A 22,674-nucleotide genomic window follows, 5' to 3' on the forward strand; every position below is an offset into this window, starting at 1 on the left:
AGGGAGGCTGGTTTACTGTTCAATGGGCTGGATAAAAGAGATCATTGACTGGCCCACTGACACTATGGAGGACCGTGTGCAGGGATATGACATCATATCTCAACACTTAGCAAAAAATACTTGAGCCAAGGCAGCACCGAAGGTAAGTACATCACTAGTTATTTGTGTACTTCTGCAGGTTGCAAAGCTTTGAAATAATATTTCATACCTCAAACATTTGATTCCTGCAAACTATTAACTTGAGCATACCCTCCTCAACATTTATTTCCGTAAATGTGTCATGTGATGCACCGCGTGCTGCGTTCTGTTCATCCATTGTACGGCTGTCTATGAACCTATAAAAATAAATAGAAATCATTTTTTACATTACCATACCTTATTCTGTGTCACTTAAAATGAATGGCTAGGTAATGACACATTAGAATCATCAGTTCTATAGCATTTTGCATCATTTCTAATTTATGCAGGGAACACGTAATTTGTTGTGTGCCACAAAAGCTGTTGGGCTTTTGTTTTTTTAATATATATTGCAATTAATGGTTGTTTAAGTGGAAACACCTTCAAAGATCATCTTACCCTGGGTTATAATGAAAAGCTACTTTATGAGTATGTACTTTTTTGACACTGGTTTACAGTTTCTCTCTTTTCAGATCATGGCAGACCAACAAATAAAAAAATTATTACTATGATTCCGAAGCCGTAATCGATGAAATAAACTTTTTGGTGGCCAGATGGGTTAAAAAAATAAAAATAAACAATAAATAAACTCTGTGCAACTTTGTGGAAATTGTAAATGTCACCTGATTATGGGTCATATTTTTTAGGGTTGATACATTTATTTAGGTTACTTTTTTGTATTTAGAATTTAGTCGCATTATACCTTGACATTATCGTCACCATACCACAAGGCAAAAAAAGCTAAAATCTGCAAACTGGGATTGAAGGTTCCGTGAAACATATATATACATATATATTTGATATTATACTTTAGTTTCCTACGAGGTAAAAAGCCAGGTACGCAAATTATATAAGCAGTATTGGAGTACATTAATAGGATAACATTAAAAAAGCAACCTTTTAACTCAGAGTGAAAAAATTGAGGCCTAAAAATTAAGTTTAATTTTTTTTTACTCGAGTTACATATACTTAATATTCCAACATTAGTGTGAGCCAAAAAACTGTAAGATTTAAGTATTGCCGAAAAATAAACAAAATAAGCTACTTCTGTATTAGGGTTGTTAAGAAAGAACAAGAAGAGATTGGCGGTGTTTTTCCTCACCTAAAAAAAATAGGGAGTTTCCTGGGTAAAAAAAATGAAAGTTATGCACATTGTTTGTTAGGAGAGAGGGGACTTCTTTCTCCTCTCCTCCAAGCTTGGCGGAAGGATACGATGAGAGCGCGACTCTACGGCTTGTTGTTTCCTCCTCCCTCCGCCTGGTTTTGCATGGTGGAGAGCGGAGGCTTCTCTTTCTCCTTCCTGCTCCAGACCCTGACAGCTCCAGGGGCAGGGCCCGGGGATCCGCTCCGGCGGCGGTTGCGGGAGGAGGAGGCAGTGCAAGCAAAAGAGGGAGGAGGGGGGATACCCAGCTACCCCAACATGTCCTCCTCTAACAGCCAGCACAGCACCGATCTGAAATCCGGTATGTGCATCATCCCGGCCCCCCCGCCACAATCTATAATAAACAAAATGCAACATATATACGCGCACATGTATGTAGCAGAACATACGCGGGACCTCATCATGTGTTTTCTGTGTCTTTCCAGAGCTCTATTTCCTCATTGCCAGATTCCTAGAAGATGGACCCTGCCAGCAAGCGGCACAGGTACGGAATAACCTACAGGAGGGGGTGGGACCCCCGTATTTTAGCCACAGTGCTGTTTTGCCTACCCCCTCCCATGTTTCAGCTCGTATAATGGGGTACACATGACGCTGTGATATCTCCCCCTTTTTCTCTTACAGGTTCTCATCAGAGAAGTGGAAAAGAAGGAGGTGAGCAGCATGTGAAATAAGACTAGTGGGGGGAAATGGCTGCGTGGTGGGGGGAAAAGGGGGCTGGGGGGCGATCATCAATGTGTAGGGAGCCCCCCTAAATCCCGCAGCACCCCCTCACACGGCTTTTGTTGTGCGTGCGTCTAATAAGGCATGCAAGAGGAAAAATCCCGAGGATCTGGCGGTGCCGCTCCTCCCCCTTCCAAGCAGGAGCAGTGCTTTGCAGGGGGGGCGTGAGGGCCATTTATTGATTATTGGGGGCTGCATTTGATCTTGACGTGACCATCACACCCCCTTCTTGTGACATGGTCGGATCCCCCGTCCTTCGCGGCAAAAATCACAAGAGAAAGATCGTGAAAAGGGCGCAACCCCCCGTCCCCGGAGCTGTAACCGTGCAGCCAGCATTTCATTTAAAAATGAATATAAATATAACCGTACTTTTTTGATGTGACTTGACCAGGAGGTGTGTAATTTGTAACAGACCCCCATGTTCATTTCTTTATATTGCAGTTGTTGCCAACGAGGGTAGACTGGACGGGAAAAGAGCATCCCAGGACTTACCAAAATTTGGTGAGTCTTCCTTACTGCCGAGGAAAAGTTTTTTTATTACCTTATATTTTCACACAGTGGAATAAAATTGAATTTCCCGCATTTTTTTTTGTGGTGGATGTCACTGAGGTATATAAGCCGCTCAATAAGCAATTCGGTAAAAAAAAAAAGGGGGGGTAAGGGCTTAGGGAAAGGAACGTGAATGTTTATTATTCTACAAAGGCATGACAGCTTAATTTTTTTTTATTAAGGTGTTTTTAACAAGGTAAAAGGGTCGGAAATGTGATTTTTGATGTGCTAGTGGAATTAGAGAGACGTCATGGATATTGTGCAGAGAAGGAATGGAGGAGGGACTTGAAAGCAGAGCAGAGGAGTGGAGGAGAGAGAGGGCGCTGCTGCAAGCACATACACATGCACACAAACATACATACATACATACACACACTCTGTGCCTCAGGCGGCTCTGATCACTGCAAGCTGCCCATTCAGCTAAAATGGGCATTCTATCATCTATTTATCTTTTATTAATATTTTTATAAACGTCCTTTATCCTCTGTCTCCCCCTGTAAGTACCGTAGTTATCTTTTCACTTGCATAGTAACATTGTATTTTTTAAAATTTGTTTTACTTCTTGCATTATAAATATTTTTAATACAGTGTTCTGCGGTTATTACATGGTTATTTAGCAATCATTTTTTAATTGGTATTTTTTTCTTGTAAATATTCCCTTATGTCGTTTTTTAATGTTGTGTCTCTAGTTAGCAGGTTTTTCAGCTAATGTTGGCTCCTGGCAAACTCAAATTTTAATTTGTATCTCTGTATGTATTTGTCTTTTAGCTTTCATAGTTACTTTATGCATTTGCATTTTTGTAATGCAATGTCAGCAATAATCAATTTAATTGGGGTGTTTTGGTGTATTCTTGATTTTAAGGGTCGTTGCTTCTGTGATGTTTGATATTTAGGTGGCTGCTAAAATTATTAAATAATGGACATTTGAGGAATGCATCTGGCTGACTAATAGAAAGTAGTTAAAATTCCTTTCCTGGTCTGATCCTTTTTTAGAAACTTGTCAAATGTTGTTGTTTTTTTTTTTTTTTTTGTTTTTTTTTTATATATATATATAACCCTTTCAGCCCAGAGGTGTCTTTCACTAAATGCTTGACAGTTTTGTGACATCTTGAATTTTTTTTTTGGTTTGTAAAATGCTTGAATGAATATTAAATCACCTGTTATCTTGCTGGGGACTTAGATCTTATGTGAATAATACTTATTTGGTTAATACTGTTTCTTGCCATTATGATGTTGGTCACTTGCTTGTCCTTATTATGCAGTGGATACATCACACATTTTGTTTTGAGTTTTATATGGTTATAGTTTTACCTGTGTGTATAAATATCTATTAACAGTAGTAGAAACCTGCAATCCCCAGACAATCAGGATATTTAAGTCTATTTTTTCCTAGAAGAAGTGAAGACATTTATTTTTTATATTTTTTTTACATTAAAGATTAGCAGAATTTTTTTCCAGCAATGAAACATGGAGTTTATATTACTTATCAGTAACTATAGTACTGATATAATACCTTGACTGTGGAAACGCAGCACATTAAGAGTCCAGGGCTTGTAATGTTAATTAATTGTAACTGTAAAGTTGATAAACGGAGAACATTCCTTTAGATTTTTGACAGATATTCAGAGATAATGCTGTTTTGTAGCAGTGACTGGTTCTCTCTGTAAAATGTGCAGTCTTTTTACTTCTATTTTAATCTTATCTGTTACTCCAACATGAGAATTTTATGTAACCTGTCAATACATGAATGTTCCATTAACCAGAAAACATAGATAATTCTTTTTTTCCTGAATTTATAAGCTCTTGGATTAATTTAGGTTTTTCTTCTTTAAAAGGGGTTCTACATTTTTTTTTTTACTGTATACAGTTGGTGACCATACTCCAACATTCCAACCATGTTCACAAAGAAAAGTGACCAATGGTGTGCTTCATTAGACAAATATTTATAATTTCTGTTAGAGATAGGCCTACAAATCATTATACTTAAGGGCTTAAAATTAAAGCTGCACATTCTCCTTTGACTGTTAATGGCCAATATATTTTTTATTTTAAATAATGCTTTGCTGCGCGGGGTTACTTCATCTTTTGAACAAACTCCATTTTTCACCACTGCCTCCTTCCCACCCATCGTTTTCCACTAGCTGGCATTATGATGTGTCTACTTGGCAGTTTAAGAAGGCAATTTACGTGCTTTCTGGAGATGCCAGTTCACTTTACATTCCCTGTACTGGCCAGGTGACTTGTACAATGTCTAGTAATGGAATTACCCGTATTACACAGGCAATACTGTAGGAATATGAGAAAATGTTACTGAAAACAAAGAAGCACTTAATTTAGGTTTGTATTACACAGCATTTCTCTGAATTATGCTGTTCGATTTGTCAGAATATGATTGCTAAACATGTTCCCAGTTTTTCCAAACCAAGCAATGAATCATGCTGCCTGCCGCTCTCAAACACATTTCCTGGAATATGTACCCTGCACCAATCGGATATGACAGCTGAATATATATATTTTTCCTTCTGTGGGATCGTTGGTATTATAGACTAAAGAAGATTACCAAGAATGGCACTTAGCTGCTTCTAACCACAAAACATTAAATGAAAAACAGATTGATCCACATCTAAGAATGTGTTAATTGTGCTTCTTTAGTAGCCCATACATTTAATCATTTATTAAAGTGAAATGTTTAGGTTTCTTTTCCTGAGCCTACCATACACGTTTATTAGCTTTTAAGTTTAGAAAATTACAATTTTTAAAAGTATGTGTATTAAGTGGCTCAAATAAAATGGCTATTAAGGAAAATTAGTAAGCTTGCTCAAAGATTACATTTTGTGTGTGTTTATATGTGTGTGTAAATAAAATTACAGATTACTTCTTGTCTTAGTGTAATAGAATGGTACAGCACATTGATAAGTTCAGAACCAGAAATAACTATCTTCAGTGTGTTGCATGTTGGTAGTTCCTGGTTTTGTTTTGTGACTATGTGCTTCTAGGGTTAAAATGCAGCATGCTGTGGTTGGAGTTTTTTTTTATTTTATTTTTTTGACAGCATGTATGCGTGTAATATATTGTAATTAGAATTATATTAGCAAGTACAGTTAATATCCCCTTCAACATACCAAATACATTTTGGACAATGCTATGCTTCCAACTTCATGTGAACAGTGTGTGGAAGGCCCTTTTCTATTCCAGCATCACTGTGCCCCGGTGCACAAAGCAAGGTCCATAAAGACATGGTTGGATGAGTTTGGTGTGGAAGAACTTGACTGGCCCACACAGAGCCCTGACCTCAACCCCACTGAATACTTTTGGGATGAACTGGAACAGATCTGTCCAACATCAGTGCTTGTCTTCACAAATACTCTATTGGATGAATGGGCACAATTTCCCACAGAAACTCTCCAAACTCTTGTGGAAAGCCTTCCCAGAAGAGGGGGAAGCTATTTCAGCCACCAGGGGGGGCAACTACATATTAATGTATGTATTTAAAATGCAATGTCATAAAAGTCCCAGTTGGTGTAATAGTCAGCTGTCCCAATGCTATTTTATGGCATAACTCATGTTTATGCACGTGATCTATACATTATGACCAAAGATATGTGGACACCCCCATTTTAGGTCTTTCACCCACACCCATTGCTCAGAGGTATATAAAATCAAGCATGTGGACATGTCATCTAGGCAAATATCATCAGCGATAGAATGATTCATACAGAAGAGCTTAGTGACCTTAAACCTGCCGCTATAAGAGGATGTCACATTTTGCCAGCCCTGTTAGATCTGCCCTGATCCACTGTAAGTGCCATTATTGTGAGGTGTCTGGGAGTAACAACACAGTGTTTTGGAGCTTCACGGAATGGATTTCCATGACTGAGCAGTTGCACACAAGCCGAAGATCACTATGTCAAGCATTGGTCGGAGTGGTGTAAAGCTCAGTGCCATTGGAGCAACGCTTCCAGCTTTGTGGCACCACTTTAGGGAAGGCCCTAACATGACTGTACTTCTTTGAACAAAGCAAGGCCCATAAATATATGGTTTGCTGAATTTGGTGTGGAGGAACTTGAGCCTGACCTTAACCCCATTGAACTTGTTTGAGCTTAATTGTGACCCAGGTTCTTTTTGGCTGAATGTACACAAATTCACGCAGACATGCTACAAAATCTTGTGAAAATCCTTATCAGAAGAGAGGAGGCTATTGTGGTGGCAAATCCATCTTAATGCCATGGTTTTGGAATTTGATATCCAACAAGCTCATGTAGGTGCGATGGCCAGGTGTCCATATACTTTTGGTCATATAGTGTATTTACCGCCAGTAAGCTGTAGCACTGGCGCAACAAAAGTTGTGAGCCTCGAGGAATTTGCAGCAGGCATTCACGTTGGTTTGGTTTCAATGGCAGCTGCCAATTGATTGGCTGCTCTAAGCAGCTAGTAGGTGATGGGGATTATTAGACTATCGAGGAGGAGCTGGCTTTTTTTTTATTATTATTATAATACATATTAACCTCTTCAATCCCAGGGGTTTTTGGTACCTCAAGTCCCGGGGGAATTTTGCTATTTTTGCGCTATGTCGGTTCAGCGATTATTCTCTTTTCCTGTGAATGGTGTACCCATGTAAACTATATATCGTTTTTTCAAGGAGAGAGAGAGCTTTCTTTTGATACCATAGTTGGATGATTAGCTGACAATTTAGAATGAGAAATTTAAAAGAAAATTAGAAAAAAACACCTAATTTTTGAAAAAAAATTTCCTCTGAATCCTCACAAAATTAGGTAAAGTAATGGAAAATAACCTCCAAGTTTATCAATTCAGGTGTCCTGATTTCAGAAACGCCTAATTCATATAGATTTTCCATGCTTCCCCAGCACTTATAGGGAACATACGATAAGGTGTACATTTTTTGTAGATTTTTATGCTTATGGCTTAATGGGTTTGGGGGTTGTGAACGGGGGTAGGAGGGTTATACTGGGTAGATGTTGTGCTAGGCAATGTGATGTAAGGTTTTTTTTTTTTTTTTTAAATATATAATTTTTTAAAAATGGTTAGAGGTTCTCTTAGGGACCTCTAGAACATGTTATCAATGCCAGTGATGTCACAATGACATCACTTAGCTCATTTTATTTTTTATTTATTGTATTTTTTAAAATGACCGTTTTTTTTCCCTTTGTTTTCTGTTTCAGTATGTGAGGAGAGTGAGAAACATGCTTTCTCACTCTCCTCCCCGCGATCCCCCTGCACCGATCACACTGATCCCCACATTTAAAAATGTAACAGCTTTGCGGCTCTCATGCTGGAAGCTGTTACATCAGATCGGACAGCAGAAAGCCGGCGATGCTGGCTTCTGCTGTCAGGGGGGAGTCTAGGCTGTCAAACGACAGCCTTTTCTCCCGTGCAGTGGCAAGAAGGGCATAGGGGATTCTTGGGATGTGTTTTTTTGATGTACCGGTATATCCGTAGGGGACTAAAGGGGTTAAAGTACCATGTGTCCCTTTAAACATTGTTAAGCGGTGTAATTATTTAGATATATTGAGTATACATCAATATATGTATCTAATTTGTGCACTTTTTTGTTGGTGTTTCCAGCAGCCCATTGTTTGTTGGCACAATAATATTTTGTGTACCAACAAGGGCTGCAACAACTAATCGATAAAATCGATAATAATCGATAATGAAATTCGTTGCCAATGAATTTCATTATCGATTATTATCGATTATAAAATGAGGGTTTTTCAGAACAAACGCTCTGAAAAATACCCCTCATTATATAAACCGTTTCAGTGACTCACAGCAGCAGCTCCTACTTACTCCCCCTCCCTGTAATCACTGTGACAACTGGCCCCGCCCCTTCCTTCTCCCAGAAGGCCAGAACCACATGGCTGTGACACTCATCTAACTGTAAGAATAAAATTAATATTTGGGCTGCTGAAAGTTAGGGGAGGTGGGGGTTAATTTAGGGGCAGCTATGGTTAATGGGGTGTTTAGGGGCAGCTATGGTTAATGAGGTGTTTAAGGGCAGCTATGGTTAAAGGGATGTTTAGGGGCAGTTATGGTTAATAGGGTGTTTAGGGTTAATTTAGGGGCAGTTATGGTTAATAGGGTGTTTAGGGTTAATTTAGGGGCATCTATGGTTAATGGGGTGTTTAGGGTTAATTTAGGAGCAGCTGTGGTTAATGGGGTGTTTGGGGTTAATTTGAGGCAGTTGTGGTTAATGGTGTGTTTAGGGTTAATTTAGGGGCTGTTGTGGTTGACAGGGTCTTTAGGGTTAATTTAGGGGATGCTGTGGTTAATGGGGTGTTTAGGGTTAATTTAGGGGCAGAATCTAAATCCTGGGGGCAGTGAAGATGAACCCAGTACTTATTTATAAAAGTATGGTGTCAGTGTGATGCGAACGGGTCTGTGACTCTGAGGGGACTATGAGATATCGGGCATATCTGGAGAGGACGGAGTGACATATCTGGGGGTATAAGGCATATACATTATATAAGGCATATGTGGGGAGGGCAGTGTGGCATGTCTGGGGAGGACAGAGTGGTGTATCAGGGTGTATAAGGCATATCTGGGGCCACAGTGGGATATCTGGGGGTAGAGTGGAGTGGCATATGTGGGGAGGGCAGCGTGGCATGTCTGGGAGGCAGTGTGGCATGTCTGGGGAGGATGGAGTGGTGTATCAGGGGGTATAAGGCGTATCAAGCACAGTGGCATATGTGGGGGTGGAGTGGCATATGTGGGGGTACAGTGGAGTGGCATATGTGGGAGGCAGCGTGGAGTGGCATATGTGGGAGGCAGCGTGGAGTGGCATATGTGGGAGGCAGCGTGGAGTGGTATATGTGGGAGGCAGCGTGGCAAGCCTGGGCTCAAATGTGCATAAATTGGGGGGGCTGTTGGGAAATAAAGACAAGAAATGCATTTTATCAAAGTTTTTTTTATTCTGCTGTTTGTATTTAACATCATTTGTTTATTAAATTATTTTAAATAAATGAAAAATTTACATTCATTTTTTTTATCCAATTAATCGACAAAATAATCGGCCAACTAATCGATTATGAAAATAATCGTTAGTTGCAGCCCTAGTACCAACATGTTAACATCTGTCATATAGACTGCTTTTATATGTAGAATTTTTTGTTAACCATCTTTAGCTATGATTTGTGTCTTGGTTGCAGTTCTACAGACTTGAGGGATAATTTAAAGAATGTAACTTCTAATCACAATGTGTATCATTTTGAGGCTTTTACCATTGCTTTGGGTGCATGTTAGACATTTTTTTAGATATAATTTAGAAAATATGCAAATACATGTGATTGTGGAAAGAGAATACTGCAGTGAATGTTAAGAAATAATAAAGTGGCTCTAAATACAATGTTTGGTTATAATAGCCGCATCTGACAGCTGAATTTTGAGAAGGAAAAAATCAATGAACTAAGGTGATGGAGTTGTTTCTTTGACATGTAAAATGCAAGTGAGGAGATTGGTGTGAGACGGTGGGAACTGCGATGAAAGCTATTGACTGTCTATACCTATTTGCATTTTCTGCTGGTAATTACTACTAGAGTGTGAGAATTTGGACTCTGGCAATGTAAAAATAAAATGGTCCTGAGTAAAGAAAAAAGACCTAGTTTTACCTTACTGTAACATTAAATATGTAACTAATGTTTGACTAATTTTTCTTTCCTATTTAAATACAATTTAGACCAAATAAACAATACATTAATAGAATAGTCTACAAACATGAATGCATATAAAAAATCTTCTCTTTTTTTTGGGGGGGGGGCTTGCAAAGAAAATGCTGTAGGTCCTTATTTTGTGATTTCTGCCGGTTTTGGCTGCTCATTCCAGTTACTGTGAGGAAAGTGGCACGTTGGGAGTTTTGTTAGACCTATTTGAAAACACATCTAATGCAAGGCAACAGAGATGGGTCCATGGAAACTTCCCAAACCTTTAGTAATGATTGTGATAAACCGCTTTATGTACCGCTTATGTACGCATAGATATTATAGATGAGGCCATGATCGGTGAGTCAAATTCTGTGCTTTATTGTCCCGATCCTAACGAGAACTTATTAGGGATTACTTACATTTCAGCTAACTGGTTATGTCGCAGGCTTGTTCACTGAAGCTGGGTAGGTATGTTTTTGTTGGGGTTAATTGCAGTGCTGCATACAAAAATTCACTGGCATCGAAGGGCAGCGAGTTTAATTGCAATTTAAAATAAACTTTATTTGCAGGCTTGGGGCTGCCATTGTTGTCTGTTCCTCTTCTTAGACATCCCGCTTAAGGCAACACTAATAAAAACGAGTTTGTCATATTAGTTTTCCTCCATAGCATTTTGTTTCGGCAGTGGTGTTATTTAGGTCTTGTGCTGCCCTAGGCTTGACTAAACTTACCCCCCCCATATTAATTTATTCTACCCTTTGCTGCCCAAGTCGCACCTCTTCCTCAACCTTTACCTCTCTGTATGTTAAGTATGATTACAGAGTACCTAATTTCATTGCTCTGTGCAGCATTTCAAATTTGTAATCTATTTTGAGACAGACTTTAATATAAAGTGTAAATGCAGCCATTATTCACAGAGATCAGTCATCCATGTCAAGTATACTAGTAGGATCACAGGCACGCTCAAATTATATGTTGTCAGTATATGATGTAAACTGTTACTGTACATTCACACGTACTTTGTGCCCAAACGGCTTGAGCGTGATAACCTTGTGCATGCTCACACACACACATGCTTGCATTCACTTACTCTGATGTACGTACAGTCATACATGTATACTCCCTTCACTTACCTCCTTACCCCAACCTCAGCTTTCCCTCCAGCTTTGAGCAGCGTCACACAGGCATGTGACCTTGCATTACATGACTCCCTTACATTAAGGAGGGGTGACCCCAACCCCCCCCATCCCCGGCACCGCTCATCAGGGGAGATGAACCGGTGTAAGGGCCGGCTCTAGGTACGGGTGGTTTTTTATGCCGGCCCCCTGTAAAGTGCCGTTTAGGACTAGGCCAAGATACAACCCTGGTCAGAGTGTCTCTCTGGGTGATTGGGACTGAGCCATTATATTGTATGAGAAGGAGTCGATGTGGCTGTCTAGTTGATTGCATTAAAATAACTCGTACACATGATAAATGCATTATTATCTGTGAAAATTGTTTTTAAAGCAGAAAATATTAGATATTTTTAATGACTTACTAGTAGTACAAAAATAAAAAAATGAAAGTTGGTACCCTTTACAATCTGTCGTCAGGGTACAAATAACAAACTGAATATATTTGATATGGTTCACCTCGTTTCAGGAAAGTGAAAGCACCATATGGTAGTTTAGTAGATATCTTTGGACTTCGAGCATTCTTTTAAACCTCCTTTTTTTCTGCACTGGTTATAACACATATTGCAGATCAGTCACAAAAGGGAAGTCCACTGCAGAAGGAACACTTAGCTCTTATCTTACCGTATAGAGGTAATCTTTCTTGCAGATATCTTAATGGCTTGCGTATTCTGTGTTAAACGTCTTTACTATCACTGATACGGCAGTTGCATGTCCTTTTGATTAAAGAAATAGGAATGAAGTATGTGAATTTATACATCTGAAGACCCTTTCCTACCGTTTCTTACATGTATTTAATACATTGGGCTTTAACTACGGCTCTTAACAGTACCTACCTATGTCCCCAGTAAACACGTACATTCTGTGTTTGTACAGTAAACCTGTGTGCTAGTTTTAGTGATAAAGGAGCCCGTTTGTATTAAGATTCACGTTCAATAGTTACAGCAATCAAACTAAACATTTCATATATATATATATATATATATATATATATATATATATATATATAATTTAGTTTGATTGCTGTAACAGGCTTTAGATGGATTGGATTCAGAGCTTCTCTCTGAATATGTGTACCATGGTACCAAATTATGAATAAGATGTCTATTTAGTCATAAGTGGTTATGGACAGATACTTAAAGGTAACCTTGAGTAAAAACAACGTGCCCCTGTAATTTTTAAATGGACAGCATAATGTCCCAGACAGCCCGGCAAAAACATACATATTTGTTTTTCATGAGTACTTTAAGATGTATTCATTTAAAATGACTAAGCTTCTTTTAGGCAGGATCTCCAGCCACAGAGCTTCTACTTGCATTTTGCACGGAGGCTCTCGAGATTTGAGGGACGTCTCGGCTGTCAGGTTCATTAGTGCGTATGGTGGCTGGAGTGTCCCCTTAAGAAGGGACTTGGTGTGAAATATTTGTTTTCTCAGTGTGTGTGTTTGATGCATATTTATCTTCTAGTATTTGCAGTGGGATTTTTAACCTATTAAAACCTTTGATATTCTATGCCATTGCAAAAAAAAAAATCAAAAAAGTGTCCAAAACCCCATATTGAAGCTGTAGAACATCATGAGTTAAATAGTGATGCTATCATTGCATGATAAATGCCCAAATGTGCTTTGTGAAATATCCTAGTCTGTCTTCTCTCCAAAATGAAATACATTTGGTGGGTTCTTTTGGACTAGTGGGCTGCTAAGCAGTCCCAAATGAGGCATGGTCATCAGAAAACAAAATTAGAACATTAGAAGTGTGAAAAAGTGCATTTGGGGGAAAAACCATATGTAAATGATGTGGATGCGCAATTAAAAGTGAGAGTCACGGTTAAAGAAACATAATGTAAAAATACTATGGAAAGCCCTAGGTTTAACTTTATAGATACAAAATACTGCCGCAAAGTCCGTGTTGATACTTGTTTATTCATTCGATTATAAGTAGACTGAGGCACAGGGCTTGGATTGATTGATTGTGAGCAGTTATATTTTTGTCAGACTGCTACCAGAATCGATTAGCTTGGCACATTGAATTACAGCGGCGTTTCCCAATAAGTAAGTGATAATCAGACCTAAAACAATATTTGTCTACATCAGAATCCTCATCTGGGCTTTTAATTTCTAATACTGAAAAGGAGCCGATGGTAACAAATAGAGACTGCTTATTCCCGAGGTAACCGGCGTGTGCAAATAACGTTCCGCTCTTACAGCAGTATTACATGCAACGTTACTAAATCTTTTTTTTTGTATTATTTCAAACCATGTGGGTGTTTCAAGCACTGGTGTCTTGCCTGGTACTGACTGTTACCTGCTTGTACACCGGAGTTGAATTAACCATGTTTATTTTTGTGTATTGCTGAGGCAGATGATAGAGTTCCACAATGCTGGAGTCATGCCGTTGTCATTTAGAGGCCGGAAAGCTCGCTGCAATAAGCGTTAACGCAGATAGGGGAAGAAGTGTCAAACGAAACCTGGCAGCTGATTGAAAATAAAATGCATTTCATCTGTATTTTTTATTAGATCTGTAACTAGAAATAGAAAGCAAGCCACAGGTAAACATTTTCATCTGTGAAACCAACCTGTTAATAAACAGGAAAGATGTAATAAAATCTGTAAGTGTGAGTGCTGGTCAGAAAAGTAGAATCAATTCTTATTCCAGGTACAAAATGAATTTTTTCAGAAAAATTGAGAAAAAAATGCAGAGTGGAATAGTTTTACAAATTTTACATTATTTTCCACCGGGAACATGAAAAGCTGTGGATAGAAAAGTATCATGCTTGAAATAAAAGTACAGCTCATTCAGTAAATAAACTAAATTTGCTTTTTAAAACTTTATTTTTGTTGCAAATGGAACAAGGTCTGTTTATGTTCAGAACATTTTAACTATGCATGACCCTCATAACCCTCCAATGCAACAAAATAAATAAAGATCTCTGCTAATCCTCCTCCATGGATTGCACAGGGAGAGTATCAGTCTCCTAATCAGATCTGCGCCAATTGCAAATGAAAAAGTGAAGTAATTTTTGCATCTTTCATAAAGGTCTTCATGTAAAGTAGTTTGAATGCCATGTTATAAACATATTATTTATCATTATAAAAGAAGATATTCGCACTGTTTTTCCGTCCCCACCCCAGACCTTCCCATCTATATCTAGCTGCTGGCCCCACTTTATGGTGTACAGATAACCGATATTTCATCCATTCAGTATGTGTTGATGGAAATGCATAACGTGGTGCAGGAGAAGCTCACTGGCATTCGACGTTCTTAATGTATATAGTAACGTGAAGTAGTTGATACCTCATCTGCTATCTAGAGAACAAAGTACAGGAACTACCACACAATCCTGAAAGGCAATCTTATAACAATCGTATTGTAATTGTGCTTTTATTGCCGAACAAAACAATTGTCTTTCATAACGTGTTTGTGCTTTTGTACTTCGTTTGTCCGTGGGGAGCAATGAATGAAACACCTGCTACTTGGCTTTACTAGAAAAACAACAGAAAAATGTCCTCCCATATGCAACAGTTGTAAATCCTATCCTATTTGATTTATTGCCCTGCATCTTTTCACTCGATATTATCTGAAGTATGTTTTTATGTTGAGTTTTTGTATTTGTTTAGTAGCACTGACTGTAAAAAGACGACGGACGTCTGCAGTGTTTAGGCTGCATCCAGACGGTAAATGTGATCCCACCGCTCATCCCAAAACTACTTTTTAAGCGCATGAGAACTAAATAAACATATGAAACAAAACATGTATCTTTTAGAAACACACTAAATGTATGCCATGTTTTTCTTCATATTTTTTATCGCTCTCCTCTTCATTTAGACTGAGGCCAGAGGACTGTCTAAGCTCCACACTCCGTTGTGTGTTGCGTACAATAGTCTCATGCCCCAGGGTAACAGGTTATATATAGGAAACGTATCATTTGATGGCCTTTTGTTAAGATGCACGTGCCTGAGTATTGAAACATCACAGCGCTGTTACAGGACATGACTGGGCTCCAGGGAGATGTGGTGTGATGTGTTCTGCATTCTGCAGGGATGTTGTGGGAACACTTGTTGGAAAGCCCTGCCTGCTGGGCTAGATGAGGTGGATCTCTGTGCCGCTAATCTTCCAAGCTTTAGTTATCTGATTTTGTGCATGTGATCAATAAAAGGCACAGTAACACATATCCTTACATTGCTTGCCGTACTCTGGAAGCATCCGCTGTCTGTATGTAAACGTGCAAAAACTTAAACCAGTATGCTTTATAAATTAAATGCTCTTTAAGCAATTTTCCCATGATCTGGTGCAATAATATATACACTCATTACCCAATTTGTATGCTTGCCAGGGTAACTACTAGCTTTTGGCCAGCAGGACATGCCCAGGTAAATACCAAATACACATTTGCAGACCACATAGATTCACAGAAAATTGTCGCGTAACAAAGCACACAGAGCGGATTCGGTTATGATGCATATGCGAGTGCTACTAAGTACAATGCACTGGATTGTGACCGTTTGAAATATTCTGTAATGTTGGCACTGGGTCCAGTCTACTATAACGTTATACTCTGTAAATTATCTACACCAAATGTATGTCTAGTGGCAAACAAAATGTTGATTTTTGCTTCACCTTTTAATGAAACCTGGAAATTGTGGCGCACATATGTAAGAAAGCAAAGTTCTGGATAAATCTGAGTGTTTGGAGAGATGTAAGTAATTTACTTCCTCTGAAGCATGTTCTCTACTACAGTGTAATGATCCGGACAGGAAGCAGTGGAGTGCATGTGCTGCCGGGCTTCCTTCTCCGCGCTGTACGGACATGCCGCCGTTCATATCGCATTCATATTTTCTGCTTCTTCACACGGCGTGAACAGGTGCTGGGTCTCTGCCGAAGTGCAGAGGGTACATTTAGGAATCTTTTGATATGAGAAATGAAGCATCCATTGAATATTTTGGCAGTCATGCTCAGTTTTTCGTAGGGGCTCCAGTGACATGTGAGGCGCATGTCCATGTGAAACGTACTGTGTTCACTTACCTCCTGACAGCTTTCTGACTTTGCGATTTTGGTCAGTGGTGCTGGTCTAATGGTATTTCTATGTTTGCCATTTCTATTGTGAACCTAAAAACTCTTCCGGTGCTTTTAACCATCTAAAGATAGGAAACTGATAGCTGGTACCTGATCTATAACAGACAAGTTCCCTGTCTTTTTCAACTCTCTTCATAATTGAATTCCATGCCTTCTCCAACTTTCTTATCTCTCATACTTTCTTGTATTGCTTAATAGAGGTGTCACATAACGGAGTTAACATTCAGCGATTATATGAATTAAAGTTCCTGTGAAGGCAGTAGTGTACCTGTTTAAAAAATGCTGTGATTCTTCCATTGTAATTAATGTATTTTATTTGGGAATCCCTCTCACTTTTTCGGAGAAGCGTACTTGCACTCGGTGAGGCAGTTCGCGATATTTAAATGCAGATGGCGATTAAGCTTACTTGTTGAAAACTCTGTTTACGAAAAACAAATATAAGCTTTAATCAAATGTGAAAATAGTTAAAAAAAAAAATAAAAAAAAATGCTTTTGTTCCTTTGCCGTTAAATAGGTGAAATATTATCGACATTTGGCACCGGACCATTTAGTACAAATATGTCGAAGAGTTGGGCCGCTTCTCGAGAAAGAGATTCCTCAAAGTGTCCCTGGAGTGCTGACACTATTGGGAGCCGGCCGCCAGTCTCTGCTGCGCACAAATAAAAGTAAGAGGTTTTTCAGTCTTAACTTTCTGATGATTTAAGAGGACCTGTCACTTTCCCAACTCTACATATTATAACTGTGTACATAACGGCATAAAATCTGACACCAGTATGCGTAAAAACAAGCTGCCTTTTGTCTCTGGTTAGTAATTTTAAGGTAACCAGGTGTATTTATACTGACTATAATAATTGTAAGGGAAAATACAGGTTAAACATAGCTGTGAAAATACCGGTACATTTAATATGAACATACTGATCATTACAAAATCAAAATAAACCGTTAATACCATTGTGTAGTGCATTGGAATGTGCATGATAGTTATCATATGAAATATAAGTATAAATTTTGACTTGCCTTTGTTTAAAAATATATATAATGTGAAGCTTTTTTGTTATTAAAAAAACAAATCAAACGTGTTTGAATTATTTTCTCCACAGGCTGCAAAAATGTTGTCTGGAAGGGTTCAACCCTTGCCGCTTTACATTGCGGAAGACCTCCTGAGGCTCCAATAAATTTTGGAAGTCCACCAAGCATAGGTGAGAAAAGAGATTCTAATATCTGTAAACAAATGGTTCTAGTTCAGTGTATTTGAATATTTAGCACAGTAGTTTAAGAATTACATTACCTGAGCTCTATAAAAATAAGGTTTAGTTTATTTTCCTTAACTTTAACGACATAAATGTTTATGAAGGTTTCTGTCGCAACAATCTACCAGCGCTCTTGTGGCACATGATTAAAGCATTTTCAAAAAGTTTGTTTTTAAGAAAGAAAAAAAAAAGTTTCAGTTTTTGCATAATGTTTCTGGCAACTTCATATTAGCAGTTTGTTCATATTCTAGGGAATTTGTGTTTGAAGGTTTTTTTATCGAACAAGCAGGGATGGCTTTAGCATTTCTGTACACAGTAAACAGTTTTTCTGTGGTGGTTAATAAAGATTATTCACATACAATATTACTTGGTTGCTTACAATGGCTGTCTCTATGTCAGCAGATTAAGGAAGTTTATTGGAATGAAATTCCATATTTTCTATTATGCAAATCTACATCACTGGTTTTATGCTCAAATGAAAAAATAATGGGACTTCTCTTTAAGCATTCCATGGAAAAAAAAGCATTTATATCCCATAGAAAAAAGTAGGCTTTTCCCCCACAAGCAGTGGCGTGTTATATATATTTTTGTATGCTGCCTCTCCTGGGTATGTCTGTTACCTTCCCCTTGTTTTTTTGTTTAATTGAACTCATGGCTCTTAACCTTGCTTTGGGAAGTCGGTGAAGCTTTGTGTGCAGCCCGGGTTGGGTCCTTGGGGGACCAGTCAACATTCAGGGGCTGGGGGCACAATCCGTGGGCGGATCAATGGCATTTTACAGCCCTCGCGTTGGCTGCCTACTTACAGGCTGTTGTCGTCCTGTTTCCTCTCTGGGTCTGGACATCTCTAGTGACGTAGTGGGTGATGTCTAGCACTGGGCCTTTTTTCTTTGCCACCCCCATAGTATGGTAAAATATTGACTGGGCATGTAAGGGCTGGCCTGTTGGCTGTATTATCCCTGTTGCCTTGCTGTACACAGGACATCCTTGGACAAGCATGAGTTATTTGAAGAGGCTTTTGTTCCTAAGACGTCTATATCTAGTACAACCATCCAGCTTATCGGCATTGTGAAGCTACGTTGTCTCACCCCTGCAGGGAACTTTGTTCTGCATGTCCTAACACTAGAGTCGGTGGCAGACTTAAGGATTGGGCCATAGTTGTATTGAAGGCCTTGTTTGAACAGTTATGTACTCAATGAGGGCTTCGTCCCCTCAGTTGTTTTATGCTCTGGATCACTCTATGGAGACCCTGTCAATGGTCATGCTCCCTTTGTGGGGTTCCTTGTCTGTCCTTGTCTGAATGGGGGCAGGAGAAGAGGGGGGAGATATTGCTGACAAGAAAACCCCCTCCTTTATTGAATAAGAGCAGGGAAATCGTTCTCTTTTTAGTCTGATTTGCCTGAGAAAATGATAGGGCCGGTGGCTGCTATGGAGCAGCTGGCCTCCTCCATCGCACATACCTGCTAGCAGCTGTGTTTGTCCACATTGTCTTTGAGAGCCTTGCCATCTTCCACTATCTGTTACTAGGTGGCAAGCCTCCCAGAGACTAAATGTATTGGTGATGTGGGAAGAATTTAAGTGGCGTAGGTCCGCCTTTTCTCAAAATGCCATCTTTATTAATTGTTGAAGCTATTTTGGACTTGCATGACAAATCTACAGCTGATTGCAGAAATTTGTTCAGGCTGAATAAATAACAGTGGAGCTGAGAGAACCTGCACATGAAGCATTCCAGATTGTGGAAGTTAAAATGTGCTTTCATACAAAAGCTCCTTGTACAATTTAATTAACATAGCAAGACATTGTTCTGTGGTTATTATAGAGAGATGCTCTCTTATTGATATCCTTTACTGCAGCTCTAACTGCATGCAATTCTGTAGCTTAGGTAATGTCTGAAATGTCCATTTAAAAAAAAATGGCAGGCTTCTGGACCATTGTGGGTACATTATCATAGAAAGCTCTCTGTTTTCGCTTTAATAGGGTAACTGAGCGTTCCAGCAGAACATACGTTACAAAAATGATGTGTATAAATCAGTCTACCTTTTCTTATCTATGGACCAATGTATTTTCCATATAAAAAGATTGCATTTGCAGACTTTTCAAATAGGACATCTTTACCTTGTAGCAATAGATGCCTTTGTGGGGATATGATTTTCATATAGAAGTATATTTGTTATGGGGGTGTTCATAGGAGTTTAGCCTCTTCAAGCCACATCCATGGTTTACAAAAAAAAAAATCTTTGCACTTTTCCTAGTGCAGTATGGCTGACGATGCCTTTTGGGTGATCTCAAACATTGGAGAGATGATGACATGACTGGGTTCCCCATCAATTGTTTTCATTTTTTGTTTTCCTCCTCTTGATCTTTCTGTGCTGATCAGAATGCGATCACCAAGCAGGACTTTATAAAGAGAGAGATGTCCCTGTCGCTGCAACATCATAGTCGGGGACGCACTGGTACTTCCTATTGGACTTATTGGCGCATGTTTCAAGGATGTACCAGTCCTTGTTAAGCAAAGAAAACGGTTTTGTTTTCCCCCTTAAGAAGTTAAGAAGCTGAATGCACTAACTGCGCAAATTAGTGTTTTTGGTTGGGTCTTATCAACTAAACCTGTACTTTTACTTGGGCTGCAGTAGCTGTTTGATTATGAAGCATCATAGAATCTGACTGTATGTCACAAGTTTGTTTTTCTAATTATACATTTTTATTTTCTTTACTTTAGCGGGCACCATATTTGCAAGAAAATTGAATGGAAAGTACAAATATGAGAACCTTGTCCCAACAGTGGTCTACCAGCACATGAAAATGCACAAGAGGATTTTAGGACACCTCTCTTCTGTATACTGTGTAACATTTGACCGAACAGGAAGAAGGATATTTACTGTAAGTGTCAGTGTTTATCTCCTAGTGCTACTATTTTTCAGTGCTCCCGAGATCACACCAACCTAATGTACAGATGTAGAACTCTAAGGTGCTACTATATCTTTGTTTAATATAGCACAAATCCTTTAAAATCCTCCTAATCTTAAAACAATTAATGATTTAATCAAAAGGATTTTTTTAAAGTGCCCAAAATTTTGAGAAGGCAGCTTGTTCTTTAGAAGTTACAATCTTTGTTTCTTAAGGTTCATTGCATGCTGGCAGAGTGATCCGGGAGCAGTCAGTCACTGATTGGGTAGACTATTTGTTTACTTAGGTAAACACACGTACCACTTGTTCTTTGCTCATTCAGCCCATCAGATCACAGAAAATATAGCATGTCTCAGTTTTCTGAGAATTCCATTAGGAAATAAAAAAATAACTTTGGCTTCTATCACAAAGTGCCTGAAAACTTTAAAATGACTTTGGCTTCCAACTCAGAATGTTATGCTGAAGAGCACCTTGATTCTTTTTTGTGACTGAAACTTTATACTCAGAACATGTGAATGCTATGCTGTATAATATAAACAGTGTCGACATATGGACAAAAGCAAACTTCCCCCTGTGAAATCTTAACCGGGTACTACAGTAAATAAATATTGGCATTGTTGCTCCATCGCCCTATACGTAGACACATTCCCAAATCAATATGGATAAGGTGTTAAGAGGTGTTGCAATGTTGTGCTGTATAGCTCTTGGACATCATGTTTCACTTTATTCACTAGAAACCGAGATTCTTTAGAACAGTGTTGTCCTGTAGTCCTTCATAAGAGAAAATACAATATTTTTTTATTTGATAAGTATTGCTGAGTATTATTGGAAGGGATTAAAATCCAATCTCCTGCTAGTCAGGAGGGAAATTGTTCCCATTCCTTCTATCATCCTTTAAACAGAATATATTTTTCTACTTGTTCACTGGCTTTCATTCTTGGCAGCATGGGACTATTTTTAATCTAAATTGTTTCTACATAGAAACATGTATAGGAATTTAGAACGAAGCCACCGTGTTGTGCAGTGCTGTCTAACTCCAGGAGATCTGGAAGCCAATGTAGCTGGGTGTTCACCTCTAGGCTGTCCGTCCTAATACCTGAAGGCCATGTGACAAAGATGATTTCTATTTTATTTATACCTCCGTTATACCACATCACGTGGGATAATTTTATACCTAGTGGTATCTAAAAATCTAAATTTTATACACAATACTATGTTGAAATTGTATAAGATTTCAGTAGCTTTGACATCTCTTTAAATATGTAACGGCATTAAAATAAGATTTTTTTTCTTTTTTTAGTAAAACCTTGTAATACGTTAGATCATATACAAGCAATCACTCCTCAGCATCATGATAAAATGCAGTTATTACGCATTGCAATTACTAACACCTACTCCACAGGGTTCTGATGATTGTCTTGTAAAAATATGGGCAACGGACGATGGTCGCCTGCTGGCAACATTGAGAGGACATGCTGCTGAAATCTCCGACATGGCTGTGAATTATGAAAATACCATGATTGCTGCTGGAAGTTGTGACAAGATGATTAGAGTTTGGTGTCTGCGAACGTGTGCACCCCTTGCCATCCTGCAGGGACACAGCGCATCCATAACATCACTACAGGTACTGACTATTCCCTGCACGCGAGAAGGCAGGTACTTGCAAATATCACATGTAAAATATTTTTAACCCTCTTTTGTGTAAAATCAGTTGTTTCAAACTATACCTTGTAGCTGGATTGCATTTTCCTACTATAAGGAGACTTGGTTACAAGAGTTTTGTATCCGCTCGTGTCTAAAATGTTAAAATTGGTGTTCATACTGGGCTGCCTCAAATATCTATATTTATAAAAATGCATATAAGACTGAGAAAAAGAGAGGCTCTTTTAATACTTTGTTTACGAGAGACGTTCAAAATGTTTATTTATTGCAAAACAAATTACATAAAAAAGACATCACTTTTCTACATAGTCGCCTTCCTTTGCGATGCAATTTTCCCAACATCATACAAGCTTT

General features: G+C 38.7%; 1 protein-coding gene across 2 annotated transcripts in view; it reads left to right on the plus strand.

Moving 5' to 3' along the window:
* Nucleotides 1-1,440: 1,440 nt before the first annotated feature.
* PHIP (pleckstrin homology domain interacting protein) overlaps nt 1,441-22,674 on the plus strand; it is a 56,618-nt gene continuing 35,384 nt past the window's right edge. For both annotated transcript variants that reach the window (XM_053458557.1, XM_053458559.1), the window contains exons 1-8: nt 1,441-1,640; nt 1,765-1,823; nt 1,961-1,990; nt 2,501-2,560; nt 17,019-17,169; nt 17,605-17,703; nt 20,471-20,631; nt 22,061-22,282. In XM_053458557.1, coding sequence (XP_053314532.1) covers nt 1,445-1,640; nt 1,765-1,823; nt 1,961-1,990; nt 2,501-2,560; nt 17,019-17,169; nt 17,605-17,703; nt 20,471-20,631; nt 22,061-22,282 — 978 coding nt within the window. In that variant the 5' untranslated portion in view covers nt 1,441-1,444. The remainder of the gene's footprint in view (nt 1,641-1,764; nt 1,824-1,960; nt 1,991-2,500; nt 2,561-17,018; nt 17,170-17,604; nt 17,704-20,470; nt 20,632-22,060; nt 22,283-22,674) is intronic.

The sequence above is a fragment of the Spea bombifrons genome, chromosome 3, assembly GCF_027358695.1.
Source record: "Spea bombifrons isolate aSpeBom1 chromosome 3, aSpeBom1.2.pri, whole genome shotgun sequence".
In the NCBI taxonomy this organism is placed as follows: domain Eukaryota; kingdom Metazoa; phylum Chordata; class Amphibia; order Anura; family Pelobatidae; genus Spea; species Spea bombifrons.